Raw genomic sequence first — 14830 nt, 5'->3', positions numbered from 1 at the left:
TCTCAATGCGAAAGCATTCATTCAGAAAATGAAAGAAAGCAGTAGATGTGTAGATCCATCCATGTCGCTGCAGCACTTAATGGAATTATATTTGTACTTAGCAGCTAAGATACTGATGATTCTCTAGAAAATTTTAAGTAGAAATTTATGACTCCCTGTTTCTATGGGGTATAAATGTGACATGACAAGGAGGCCAATTTGTTTTAGCTAATCTTCAAAATGGGTAAGATAAGAGAGGCTGCTATTCAAGCAAAGCATGTGTGTGTTAATCTTCATAAGTCAGGAAATGACCACAATAAACAACTACTAGTACTAGTCAGAAGTGGAGCAAATAGGTTACTGCTATATTGTGTTCCCGCAAAGAAAGATGTGTTAATTTTAATACTGTTTAATTTTTTTTCCAAGGGTGGTTAAGTTATGAGAGAGAAATGTTCTTTCTTAGCAAATTTAACTACGCTTAGTTGCTAAGTTCTTATCTAGCTCAATGCGTACTTTTTCTGCTAGATTTTAATGCTGCATTTTTTACAATTAACATATCGTCTTGGATACGTTTCAACATGTCATTGCGGTTAAAACAATCATGCTAATTTGATAATGTTTAGTTTTCAATGAAAGATTCCAGTTTTACAGTAAAACAACAATTATGGTATGACGCAATAAAAAATGATCTCAGTTTTAGCCTTAATTTTAAAATGGGAAAGATGGAAAATATTCAAGTAAAGCAAACGTGTGTTGAGCTTCAGAAATCAAAAAATAGTTACTTGCCTCTAATTGGGTAAACTTCCTCACATCTACAGTTAGAGCAATCTTATCCTGCCACCACTAGAAGTGAACTAAATACAAAAGAAGATTACATTTTATGGGTCTCCAATGTTTTCTCTGTTAGAGATGTGTTTGAGTTGCTGAGACTTCATAACAGCTATTACATGCTAACAACAAGTCAAAGCACTCGAAACTAGTTTCGCATGAAAGAAAGGTAGAATGTGCAAACAACAGATACACGCTGTTAACCACAGTGGTGGAAATGTGATGCTGTGGGTGTGTTCATCTTCCATGATAATACTAAGTCTTTGAAATACTAGGAAATTTAAAAGATAATATTCCATGGCTGTACATAATTCAAGATAATTTCTCTCCATAATTCAGACTAAACATCGATGCAGATTTACAGTCTTGACTTTGTGGTTTTAAACTGATAAAATTAAAAAGTACGCATACACTGGTCTCTAAACATCTCTTTTCAAATGTGGTTAAAACCAGGATTTGTTTCACTCGCAGTCTTTTGCCCAGTAAACCTCAACACTTTTGAGATGAGCTGTCACTTTGGCTTTCTGGCACAAAAACAATAAAACATGCTGTAGAGACGTAAAACAAAACACTGACCACCTTAAGACCAGTTTCGGGTTCTGTTGTTGTTCTAAGCTCAGGGTTTGGGACAGAGGTTATCAGTCCTGGCAGCACTTACTGTCACTGGGGTGGGAGGGAAACCTGAGTCACCAAAGACCCAGAGAAAGATTCTCAGTCTGACAGTGGATCACTGGACCAGAAGAAGGAAAATAATTCAAATGGGCACACACATAGTCAGGATGTACACTAGATTTTTCCAGTCTGACTCTTGCCCCAACCATGATGAATGTGTGAGCTGTTTTTATTCTACTACCAACATTTCTCACATAATCGCCTGAGGAATTTGAGGGATGGGTGCGTGTGTGTGCACACTATGAAGCAAGAAGCTTTTGTTTTGATCTGAAAGGAGTGCTCTTAGTTGACACAGTAAAAGCCAGGGGGGTGTCCAAACAATGAAGAAGCAAGATGTACTGCACAAGGTAATTTTTCTTTAGCAAGACTTATCTCATTTTTATGAATCATATGATAAAAGAAATATGAAACTCACAGGTTTGGTCTTTTTTGAAAAGCTTCTTAGATGAGTACAAGATAGTCCTACAGTCTTCCATCAGACTAAAGTAGCGGCTCTTCTGCCAGGATTTTGAGCGAATCTTGATGAGTTTCGTGCCGGCCAGCAGGAACTGAAGGTCATCATCATCTTTTAGACCTAGACAATTTGGAACAAAAGAGGAAATATCAGAATTATTATGAATGTTTGGACATTATTACAAAGCTAAAATGAACAGGTAAATTGGAGAAGTGGAAAAGAAAGATAATAATTTTAGCAAAGCACCGTTTAGAGGTAACCTCCTGGTTTACACATCCTGTGACTAAATGTTTTTTGAGGGGCTACCTTGTTTTTGCTTATTGCTTTTTATTTATTTATCTGTTTTTCAGCACAATGTGTGTCTTTAACGTGTATGGAAAAACGACTAAAAGAAGTACAAGTTTTGTTAAAGGTTTTGTGCATTCTTCTTTCCACAAAATCAGTCAGGGTCCACCAGACTTGAGTGGAGAATCTCTGTGAATATTGATTTTCAAATCTCAAAGTCCCAATTTGATTTAGGTCTAGAGTAATTTAATGTCCATTGTTGTAACTAGGGGTGCACCGATTGCAGTTTTCTGGCTGATCGACGATTACCAATCTTTTAAAAAGCCCAACTTACCGATTCTGATTTTAGCCAATACCATTTTTTTTCTGAAATGGTTGCCAACATATCAAGAAAGTTGCTGAATTGGCAACAATGAGGTGACTGTTGTTAACTGTAAATGTGCAGACATGACCTGGTAAGCCGGTTTGTCAGTCAAACCTCTCTCATGGGAGAAAAGAAAAGCACAGTGGTAGATCTTTAGACTTTGCCGAGGTTGATAACATTGGTGGATAAGATTGGCTTTACATGTAAAAATCGGCCAATCACCGATCTCCCAAAATTAAGGAGATCGGCACCGATAAATCGGTGGCGAACAAATCGGTGGCCGAATTGCTTACAACAATTACTAGTTGTAAGCAATTCATTTAAATTCATTCACAAGTCATTGGTTTTACTTTGGGTTGTTGTTCTGTTGAAAAGAGAACCTCCTCCAGAGTCTGGTTCCTTGCAGCCTTTAACAGGTTTTCTTGCAGAATTGCCCACAGTGTGGTGCTGCCACCACCATGTTTCACAGCAGGCTTCTTAAAGCTTTCCTTCAGTTTTTTTTTTCTTGTTGCAGTTTGAGTTTTTCTTTCTGTTGCAAGTTTTTGGTAGTCTATCACATTGAAGCTTGATTGTTAAGTAACAAAGTGCGGAAAAAGAGGTATTCGTTCTTTTTCAAGTCACTGGTTCCTAATCATGTTCTTTATGTTTTCCCAATAAAATATTCAGAATTCTCCTTCAGGTGCAATTTCATTTTGTATGTTTCATTTTGTATGAGGTTCATTTTGTAAAACTATGCTTAGAAACATCAATACGTGGGTGGACTTACTTGAGGTTTGGAAGTTGCAAGTTGCAATTTACAAAATAATCTGCAAGTAAAAGATCATTTAACTTAGAGAGACACAAGGTAGATTTTCATCCCTTAAAGAGTGGCTTTAGTAAAATGGAAACAATAAGAATAGTTTTTTTATTTTTCCTAGTCATCATTTTCCATCTTATTCTGAAATAAAAAAAAATACTAAGTGCAATTTCCACGTTCCATTTCTATGAAAGAACCATATTATTTGCTTGATTCACCCATCAGGCCACTGCTTCCACAGACACTGAAGTACAGCCTTATTGCTTCCTTTAGTTCTAGTAGAAATACTAGCAAAACAACTACACAGAAAGAAAACTCCTCCTCTGGGATCTCTGGGTAGAATGTTCTGCACGAACGGAACTAGCATGTTATGTTCATGCAAAACATAACATTCTTAGCATACTTTCTTAGCATCCTATCATCAAATAATTACATCTTGAATCTGCAAACATATTAAGTTGATGCTACTGTAAAATAGATCAATAAAATATTTGGAATTGCACCAAGCTGCAGTTTCTGTTAATCACAGAGGGTTAAAGGGTTAATCACAGTTAATCACTGAATTTTTTTGATGCTACTTGTTTCTCAAACTGCTAAATATAATAAACTTTGAATTTTTATATGGACTCTCTTGAATGGATACAAAAGATATCAGCTTGTTCTAAAACAGTAGCAGAGCTTCCTATTAGGACTGAGAGTGATTCACAAGCCAAACCCTCTGTGTGAAGCCATACTAATACTGGGTAGAGAATGCTTAGTATTTTGTGGGTGGTGCTGGGATCTGCAATACAACTTCAAACAATACGTTTTTACCATGGTTTCTACAAAATAGAATTGGAATTGAAACCTGTTTTAGCTTTATCAGATTGCCAGCGAGATTGCGTGACAGGCCTTTTCCCACAGATTTTACCCTGAGCTCCGTTACGTGGTTTATGGTTTCGCCGGAGGCATTGAAGGAATTCTTTTGAACATACACGTCAAACAGCCGACCTAGTTAGTTTAGCTTTTCAGTTGACAACATAGGGGCATGTTTTATTATTCCAAGAAAATAAGAAATAATTCCAGAATCCAAGGAACGCCCCCTAAGTCATGAGTGCTTCTTTTAAAGCTGAGTAATGAATTTCAGATGGAAGGCTTGACAAATCTGTAACCCACTGTTTACACCATGTGAGACAAGCTAGGGCATGATGTTTCTTAGAATTACTGGGAAATAATATGGCTAGTTGATTTTCTCAAATTACCTGAAGAGAAGGTATTCACTCTTACCCTGCATTTTCCCTGGTAAGATTGGTTAAGATAAGTGCATGATCAAAAAAGCAACTGTGTTGATTCATATCAGAAACTCTTTACCTTCGGTGCCTTACAAAAATAATCATCCTCTTGAACATTTTCAGATTATGTAATGTTACATATGCAAACTTCCATCATATTTTACTTGTATTATAAAAACACAAAGTTGTTCATAATTGTGAAGTGGAAAGATCTTTTTTTTTTCAACCTTTCTACTATGAAAATATGAACAATGTGACAAAAACAATTGTCAGCCCTCTTCCTCCTAATAATGTAAATCCAGTACAAGCAATTGCCTTCAATTCATATCACAGAACTGGAGGTAACTTCAAAATCACTGCAGAGGTTCATAGTTTAGGTGGGAAAATAGGTTGACAAAACTGTTAATCATGCTTCTTCCAATCTTGGAAAAATCAACCTTAAAAAAACCCCATAAAATTCACATTTTTATTTTTTCAATGAGCCATGTAGATAAAGCCAACAGTTAGGACAAAATTATATGCTTTGGCCCACAAGCAAAATGCATGGTGTGTGAGTGCTTTTCTACAGAAAGGACAAGGAAGCTGATCATACAGTAGTTGATGGGATCAGGGATAGAACTAAAATCAGGTATATCCTGTAAGAAAACCAATTCAGTGACAACCAAAGACTTAAGACTGGGTCGATGGTGTCCAACAGGACAACCCTAAACCTACAGGGAGAGCAACAGTCTGAATGAGAAAAGCTGGAAGAGATATGCCATAAAAGAAGAAAAAGAGCTGAAATTTTTTTAATTTGTAATGGGGAAAAAATTTGCATTTTCTGTCAAGTCATATTGTACACATGTGTGGGTTTATCACATAAAATTACATAACATGCATTGAAGGTTCTGGTTGTAGCGTGACAAATGTGGAAAAGCTCAAAGGGCATGAATACTTTAGCAAGATTTAAAATTGCTTGAAATTGAAATTTAATATTTGTAAGTTAACTTTGTGGAAGTGGAAAGAAAAATCTCTTTTTAATTATTATTTTTCGTAAACATAGTAATAAAGTGATGCTACGAGTTCAATCTTTTGTTTGTATTTCAACCCAGTTTGTTTAGAAATAGAGCCGATAACTATATTTAAGCAAGGGAGTTTTTTTTATTACATTTTCAAAACCCGAAGGAATTAGAGGAATATCAGCACTAGATACAACCTTGTAAGTAAGAGGAGTTTACAGTAGAAAATGTGACCAGAGACAAATATATACTCTCTTTATTTCTTAGGTGAAAAGGAACTAACAATTGACTTTCCAGACCCAATACCAGCAACTACAGTGTTGGTGCAGGTGTGTTTATATGGCTTTTCCCAGCAGAATGAAAACTTCAAATTACAATACAAGGTATCCTCATCTTCAAATAGTAAACACACACACACACACACCACAACACAGGATATTCATGAGTTTACCTCAGGATGCCAGTGACAATTAGATGAGTGAAAAATGTTTCAATATCAAGGCTATGGACTTATATTTGATTTTGTTTTCCTTCTTCTTCTTCTTTTCCGTTTAAAAACCTCAACAAGAAAGAAGTAACATTTGAGTAACTGCATTCTGGCTTCTGTAAAATTCTAATGTGAAAATCAGTAATAAATAAAAAATATATTTCATGAAGTATATCAATAATAATAATAATAAAAATAGATATTTGCTGGGCCGGGGGTTTCACAGACACTCTTCTTTGTTGTTGTATGGATTACTGCATGAGCTGGTGTTACTGGTGAGTGTGTTTTAATGGTGGTGATGTTCTTAACATCAACACCATTGAAGAGGCACAGCAAATCAAATTCTGTTTAAGGCCCCATACAACCTTGAGTCAGGCCAGAATCCAAGACGCGCCCATATGTTTAAATAAATAAAAAAGATAAATAGGAGTAATTTAGTTTCTTAACAGTTAACACATTTTTTTTCTCTTTTACGTGATCTACTATGTTAAAAAAAAATGGAAGTGGAAGGTTGGACCTCAAAGAAAACCTCAGCATTTGGCATTGTCTAGTAAAAGACGTATCTCTTTAAAAGCTGATGTTCTGAAAAAGATTAAATGTCTCTGTTGTTTATACACAAACAATAATAGTCATAGGCCTGCCCTGGCGTTTCAGGAGATCACAAATGATCTTTGCTGTTTCAATGGAAACAACAAAGAGAATTTTCACTGGACCATTCACTGTGTGTGTGTGTGTTTTTTTCTCCCCTCATCAAAAAGGGAGTGCAGGGGGTGTCAGTCTAAGAGGCGGCAGGCAGAAGCCTGGTCTGTCATCAGAAGAAAGAATGCACCGCTCCAGGCGATTAAGAACCATTTACATATGTCCACATAACAAACCCAGATGTGGACACACTGGATTACTGAGGCGTAATAATAAGAGGAACATGTTTTCCAAATCCAAGTTCTCCAAACACAACCCCCGAGCATGCGCGGGTGCTCCTGTTTGTGTTGGCTCAACAACTAAAGCGCGTGCGCCCCTGACTCCAAGTGTACCTTTAACAAGAGGACTCACCCAGGCGTTTTCCATTTTCCTGCGCGACCTTTTTCTGGTGCTCCTCAAATACTTTCTCCTGTGAGCTCGTCCTTTTAGGACGTAGACAGAAGCAAGACATCGCTGTGTAAAAGTCCGCTCGGTGTAAAAATTTGAGCTCGGTAAGGAAGAAAAAAGCTGGGAGGATAAGTTGTTTTTTCCTTTCTCTCTCTCCTCACGGGGCGGGTCTTTAAATGTATTGCTTCGTTATAGCACCCATATTCACCGCAGAGAGGGGGTAAATTGGTCCTTCGGAGAAACATTGTAGGTGTAGAAAATAAATTCATTCTCAAAGTTACATTTATAATTTGGTTGAACTTTTTTGGGGAAAGATACACACATAGTGGATTCTTTTTTTTAACTTTATTTTCTTGTGAGTATTTAATTTCAGCGTCTACACTTAATAAGATCAACTGCACTCAACATAAATTAAATATAAAAATGTTCTTCTGTTATCTTTGCAAAAGTTTCGAAAATGTGTACGTACCCCTAAGTGAGACACACAAATGGCGCCGCCGTGTGGCAGTAGCTAAATGTATCTGCGGTTAGTTTGGCTAGACGTTGCGTCGTCCCATGTACTATTTCGTATTTATGAATTCATAAACACATATAACATGAAGACGCATTTAAAGCGTTGGTGAGTTTTGTTTTTTATAGTATTTGTAATAATTACTAATATAAATTAGTATATATATATATATATATATATATTTTTTTTTTTTTTTCAAATATCCCCATCTGGCTCAGATGGGGATAGCATTCCCCTAACATGTTTGGGCAGTGAAGTCACGTGATGAATATAATATTCTTTGAAAGCATAAAGCAAGTTGTGGAAGCTTTCTGAATTTTTGCTTGAGATAAAATTATGTTAATTTTTAACCTAAATGAACCAGTTAGATGACTTGCTCTGCTAGTTTTATTAAAACAAAGTCATTTGCGCTGTAAGTGCTTCTAAAGTGTTTCTAAAAGATATTCTGCTCTAAAAAAGTGGGAGTCAATTGTGTAAATAACGCAAAAAAAAAGTGTCCAATCCATCACTCCAAAACAGTGAGTGGATTAGAATTCAAGCCAAAGCTATCACCCGTTATTAGTTGCAGATCTGGCACAACAAAGAAGACTGTCCCAGCCTGAAACTGGCCAGGAAGATGAATCATGGCGTAGCGAGGACAGGGCATGCTGATCATCAGCTGTGTCCGCCAACAAAACCAAATACCTTGTTTTCACTCACTGTGTGAAATAACAGGATGTGATGATGGCAATTGTGTCCCAAAAGTCTGGATTGTCTATGCAAAGGATGTAGGGCATTTTGGCATGCATATGTGGGATTTTTGTCACAGCTTGTAATTTTAGCATACTTGCAAATATTAAAATCTTTTTTTTCTAGTGTCCTACTCTAGTCATATGACTGGTACAACAGTACAGAGAGGAGACAGTGGAACTGGAAGAAGGATGATATGTGTCAAAGGTGCAGAGGCCAGTCAGCTGAGCAACAAACATAAACATGAAACTAGACAAATGCATTGCTATTGTTATTACGTCATATGCATCCAGTCACTTGAAACAAGTTCTTAAGAAGACATACCTTTGTTCCCATTCACCACACTCAAATAGCTCCTCCAATCACCTTTTTGTGTATTTTGTACAACAGTAGTGAGTGAGCAGGTAACAGGCTGTTGTACAGTCAATAATTTATAGGGGATTACAACTGAAATAATTAGTTCCAAAAGCATTTAAAACACTATTATGGAAATCGATCAATAAAAACTCGACTTGTGACTTAACTTCTTTTTTATGGAGGAGAATTTGTGCAAGTACCATGTTTGTTAAAATGTATTTAAAACCAGATCTATAGATTAATAAATAGGCTATATGAGTTGAAAACTTCGTAAATATTTGAATTACAGCAGCAGTGTCTAATGTAAAACTTTTTAATAAAGAAATGTTTCTTTTGAATATTCTGATCGCCTCTAGGCTTATTTTGGTAACATTTTAATACAGATTTAGTCCTTTAGATATTTAACGGAATCCATACGTTTATTTTATTGTCATGGTTTCACCTTGTTAGTACATTATTTAGGTTAAAAAAGTAATAAAATAAATATTGAATGCCCTATCTGTTACAGAATTGACTCTGTGGTTCTGGGGTTTAAATCTGTTTGGTTTATATATGAATTTTATTTATTCATCTAGAATCAGAATCACTTTATGTTTTAGAAAAATATCCAAAACACTAAACCAGAGTGCATACACTGAATTAGACTTGGGAACCTGCCATTGACTCACCACAGCTCAGAAAATATGCCCTTCATATTGTCCTTGTTGTAATGTTTGTTGGTTATACTACTAACACTATCAATGTCATACTTCAGAATTGAAAATAAAACACAAAATGATAAAAGAATTTAAAACGATGATGAACTTTACAATCAAATATGTGTTACTTGAATATGATGAGTAGCGTCACAAGGACTATGAACTTAAAATACTTGAAATAATATGATATTTCAGTTAATGTCTGTTTATAAATTAGGTTTTTATTCTTTAAAATCTGTTTACCTTACAAATTCTCACTGGACAAATTGAAAGCAACAGGAAATGAAAATATTTTAACAGTCTTCAAGAAAATCAAATATTCTGCTTTCATTTCAAGGCAATGAAACCAGTTGTTATTTTGCATATATGAATTTTTGGGACTAAAAGTATGAACACAGTCTTTTATTTAATATAGCAACAAAAACAGAGTCTGTATTTCAAATGTGGATTAAGAAACAACATTTTAACAGACATTGTGCACAATGATGTAGTGAACAGTTTCACTATCTCCACCCTACTCACCTTCTATCCTAGAGTCCCCTTCCGATTCCATTTTGAAGCCAGACAAAATCAATCCCCGTCCACAGCAGAAGGAAATTCCTGTTTGCCTCTACTGCACGGTCCTGTCCGTTTCAGTGGAAATTCCCACAACTCTTCTAAGAGGAAAATATCTACTCTATTTCTCCCCTCTGAGCCAACCCACAAAGTGCACATTTAACACCAGTCCAGCCCTGCTTGTTCACACCCACTTGAGCACCAGTTTGACAAGTCTTCCACTGTCTCTCGTGACTACATCATTTCCCCATGCTTGCCGATAGAAGCTACACCTTCAGAAGGAATGTTATAAACACAGCCAAAAAATATGTACTTAGAATCCATATATATCCAGTGCAAACCTTATCGTTGTCAAGATGGTGTTTTGATACCGTTAAAATAATGCTGAAATTAGACTTTTTTTTCCTGTGGCCTCTAAGAGTGCACATGATTTAATTTTGGGTGTTGCTCAAAACTGCTAGAGACCTGCCCTTTCTTGCTGCTCTTGTACTTCCACCCCACACGTCTTCTGCATAACAACAAACCATGAAAATGTTTGGAAAGGAATCACTTCTGCATGAGGTAAACACAGGTCATTTGTTATTGTAAAACATGAAAGTGCCTGGATACGTATTTATCTGTTTGTTGATTATTGTGGTGTCTCTAAACCCACTGCAAAAATTATTTTGATTAAAAAGGGAGAAAAAAAGCATGAAATGATGTAAAGTAAAATAAAATAAAGAAGAAGGAAAAAAAGCTCTAACAATTCCCTCTTTGAGAAACCCACTTCAGACCCACATAAGTAGATCAGCACAACTAAAGATTTTGTTTCAGGCGCCTCAGGAATCTTGGCTTATGCAACAAGAGCAATTGGCATTCATGAGCGGATCAACTAAAACTAAACTTTTCAAGCAGTGGCCAGTCTTTATGCATGAGACCACGGGGAATGTGGTTTGCATAACTGAAGTTATCCAGACAGCTGACTGAAATTTTTGTCTACTTAAATACAGAAAATTCTTGCTTGGTTGTTGAGAGTATTTTGTGTATTTTCATTCTAAATGTACCCATTTGGAGAATCACACATAGTTCACATGTTTGCTACCAACACTTAGACTTATCATGTGGGTTGTTTTGGACATTTCTTTGTGTGGTGTGGTTCTCTTACCTGACCAACTTGTAGGGATGATTTGGTTAGATGTTACAATGTGTGAAAACACCTGGTGGGTGGAGTGAATCCTGTTCCTGTTGGAATAACACCCTTTAGTTGTTGTGCTTTTTTTCTAATATAAAGGAGACCATGCCACAATCATTCCATTGTATTAAATAAAAAATCTTAATCTATTAGGTTGTTTTCTGGGTCTGAAACATCTTAGTATATTGATAATACTTGCATGTATTTATCAATTAATGGAAGTTCTCAGCTGTGAAATATGAGCGCAGCTGAGACTTTCAATGTCTTTACAACCACAAAAAACACACATCTCTTCAGACTGGCTTTCAGTAAAAGCTTAGAACTATTTATTACCTCTCATTTCTCACGACTATGTTTTAGTTTTGTTTGATCTATTTATCTATTTTTGTTCTTATAAAATAATAAGTATGCCAAGTATTGTTTTTTATCATTCTAGATTATATGTTTATTATGCCCGGTCTTAATTTTAGAATTATTCCAAATTTTTACATTTTACCTCTCTACAAGTACATTATATTTCTATTTCCTGCATTCTATTGCTAATCTAATTTTCGTGATCTCATTTCCATAGATTCTTAATATCAATAACTGCTTAATTTATCTCACTTTTGTTTCCTCATTACTATTTTTTGCCAGTAATTACTTGTTTTATCTGTCACTTGGTTTTAACATTTTGATAATTCTCTTGTGTGTGTGTTTCTAGTGATTAAATCTCTGCCTTTATCTTACACTTAACTGTAAAAGTGCAGCATGATCAGTGTCTTCATTCAGGTACAAGACAGAGCTTTTTTTTTTTTTTTGGCGGAAAAGAACTTCCATACCAATTTTATAGACAGCCTTAAAATGAATCTCATAACATGTTTTTGTACTAATGTTCACTTTGTTGTGTTTTGCATCAATTGTAATGTTTTGTTCATGTAAAGAAGTTTTCCAGTAACTTTGCTCTCTTACCTTTGTCATATTGATGAAAACTTTATCTATTTGTTTATTTATATTGATTTGGAAATGTACGAGTAAAACTATTTAGCATTTCTTGATTACGTAATTGTTTGTTACAAAAGGTCACACGCGGACAGCTTTCAGATCCGGTGCGCCACCTGTGGTTGCTTAGCAACGACATGTACGCACACATGGCCAACCACGGCATCGGGATTTACTAAAAGTATTGAGCTTCTAAAGTTAGTCATTGTACACTTCATGTGGTCATGAACGACCTAACGTGACGGTGTATATTTCTAACTTTACGATCTTTCGGCGCTATTTTCATTAGTTTCTACCTCTGAGGCGCACTGGAAGAAGAAAATGACAGAAGACACTTTCGTTGAACCCTTGATGGACAGTCACAGACCCTCGTCGGGAACGTCACAGGTAAGTTGGGAATGTTTTAATTTGGGGAAAGAAATCCATAAAGTGAGTTCCATATGAATTGTATCCCTCTTCTTTTATCCCAGGACATCTCTCATGTATTAATGAGCGTCTTCAAGGGGGTTTACAATAAAGACATAATCGCGAAAGGGAATCTGTTGTCCAATCTCATCAAAACAAATGTGGGAAAAAACAGTTATCATGATAAATATGTTAAGGAGCTGCACCAGGTAACCAGTGGAACAAAAGTTTTTAAGTTTATTAGTATGACAGAGTGAAAGGAAACTTCTCTCTCTTTTTTTTTCATACTGATAGGCTCGTTCTGAATATGAGCAGTGTATAAAAATGGCTGATATGATGGAGGATCACATATGTAAGGGTAAAGCCCAGGCTGCTGCCAAAGAAAGCCGGAACTGTGAGAGGATGAAAGCAGACCTTGTAGATGGTTGTGATTATGCAATGTTTCCAGGTGAGTTGCTCTCTGATTTATAGTTGTATGAACAAGTTCAGCGAAACTACAACTACCAATGTTAAACGCGGTGCTAGCACCATTATGCTGTTGGGATGGTTTTGTTCAAAAGAGATAGGGAATCTGTTCAGGGAAGAGGGCAGACAGAGACCCTAGGCGCACAGTCAAATCTACAAAGCAGTGAATTAGAGCATATTCATGTGGCAGAATGGACCAGTCAAAGTCCAAGTCTAAATCCAATTTAGAATCTGTGGCACAGTGTCACCACTGGAAATTAGAATTTTTGTCTGTAGATGTCCAGAGCTGAGACCAGAAGACTTATAGTGGTAAATGCAATTAAATGTGGTTTTATGAAATATTGCATAAATATGTTCTGCACTGTGTAACCCAGTCACATTAAAAAAAAATCCAACGATTGTTAAAGTTGTAATAAGAAAAATGTGAAAAGTTCAAGAGACAGGTATTTCAAAACTGATCTTGTTCCTCATGTTTGTTTTCAGTAAAATCCACCTTTTGCTGGTGTGTCGATGATGATCTTCTCAAAAGAAACAACCTGATCTCCCCTGGGGACTACTTACCGGCAGAGAAACCACAAATACGAGCACCAGCCCCAGGTATGAGATGCTCCTAAGTGACATTTAAGTAATGATTGACTGTGTGAAAGTGACCATCTTTGTCTGGGCATTTTGACAGTAAAATCGAGTTTTGCAAAACCCACTATCTCATTTGCCATACGCACAACCCGGGAGTCTCAGGATCGCGGACCACAGAAGACTTTGTTGGAAATGAATGAGTTGGATGACAGTCTTACTTGTGAATCAAGCTCAGAACCCCAACAAAGCAAGAGAATCCCTAAAATGGTAATTAATAGTAATTAAGTAGAAAAAATGGGATAGGGTTAGGTTAGGTAGGGTAAGAATTAGGGTTAAGGTAAAGCTATATATTGCAATGATTTAAATAAAATACATTAATGTTTTTGGTTGTATGTGACAAAATGATTTAAAAACGAATATGTTCCACTTGTTCTTAAACAGACCATACCTAAGCCAACCTGGTTTGGCCAACCAAGCGCAAAAAACCGCACAGAGGGTTGGGAGCAACTTCAGAAGTTTAAGAGAAGACAAAGCGTCCTGCTCGATAGACGAGTCTGTCCTCCAAATGCGCAGCAGTGCAGAAAGTCGTTCAGCTTACCCAAAGTGAAAGTGAAGAATGACCAAGAGAAGAAAAACTCTGACAATCAAAGGTACCAAATAATCTGAGAGTAAAAGAGAAATGTAGATTTATCAGGTTAATGATGAATAGTTGGTGTACAACATAGTGCAATGTTATTAACAATATAATGATCAATATTGACTTGAAATGTGAGTGTCATTTTACCTCAGTGCAAATAGTTGCCCAGCTGTACCAAAGCAGGTGTGTGTAAGCTGATACCAAATGCTTCACAATGTGACTGTTGAACCTGAACCACCGAGGTAGTGAAAACCAGGCAGTGTTTGACATCATCATCCATTTCTTGTCTGTTTTCAAACTGTTCAGTAGCTGCAATGTTAGAGTCATGGTCTGTTCAGTATCTTTACACAGCTGAGGAAGACAAATACAGTCAGGACAAAAATGACTGAAGTATAAGCGTCTTGTTAACAGGGTTTTTATTTTCCATCCATACACATCTATGCACATGTATCCATGCTCATCCGCGCAGGGTCGCATAGCAGATATTTCCCATGTCCAGTGGTCAATTGGGGAGAGGTTGTGTGT

At 36.3% G+C, this 14830-nt stretch overlaps 2 protein-coding genes across 5 annotated transcripts in view; one reads left to right on the top strand and one right to left on the bottom strand.

The window, feature by feature from the left end:
• The window catches only part of plcd1a (phospholipase C, delta 1a), a 19860-nt gene extending 9657 nt beyond the window's left edge, over positions 1-10203 (bottom strand). The window contains exons 1-2 of one of the 2 annotated variants that reach the window (XM_028004740.1): positions 10038-10203; positions 1895-2053 (exon numbers count right to left, since the gene is read on the bottom strand). In XM_028004740.1, coding sequence (XP_027860541.1) covers positions 1895-2053; positions 10038-10068 — 190 coding nt within the window. In that variant the 5' untranslated portion in view covers positions 10069-10203. Of the gene's footprint in view, positions 1-1894; positions 2054-7184; positions 7338-10037 lie in introns of those variants that run through there. The other variant, XM_028004739.1, reaches the window with a different exon arrangement.
• Positions 7213-14830, top strand: part of dlec1 (DLEC1 cilia and flagella associated protein) — a 22365-nt gene continuing 14747 nt past the window's right edge. The window contains exons 1-7 of one of the 3 annotated variants that reach the window (XM_028004734.1): positions 7213-7324; positions 12512-12609; positions 12693-12836; positions 12922-13075; positions 13576-13689; positions 13769-13935; positions 14110-14318. In XM_028004734.1, coding sequence (XP_027860535.1) covers positions 12544-12609; positions 12693-12836; positions 12922-13075; positions 13576-13689; positions 13769-13935; positions 14110-14318 — 854 coding nt within the window. In that variant the 5' untranslated portion in view covers positions 7213-7324; positions 12512-12543. Of the gene's footprint in view, positions 7325-12361; positions 12420-12511; positions 12610-12692; positions 12837-12921; positions 13076-13575; positions 13690-13768; positions 13936-14109; positions 14319-14830 lie in introns of those variants that run through there. The other 2 variants (XM_028004733.1, XM_028004735.1) reach the window with 2 other exon arrangements.

This window comes from Xiphophorus couchianus, chromosome 21 (assembly GCF_001444195.1).
Source record: "Xiphophorus couchianus chromosome 21, X_couchianus-1.0, whole genome shotgun sequence".
NCBI classification, from domain to species: Eukaryota; Metazoa; Chordata; class Actinopteri; order Cyprinodontiformes; family Poeciliidae; genus Xiphophorus; species Xiphophorus couchianus.
This window is presented reverse-complemented; position numbering and strand designations above follow the sequence as displayed.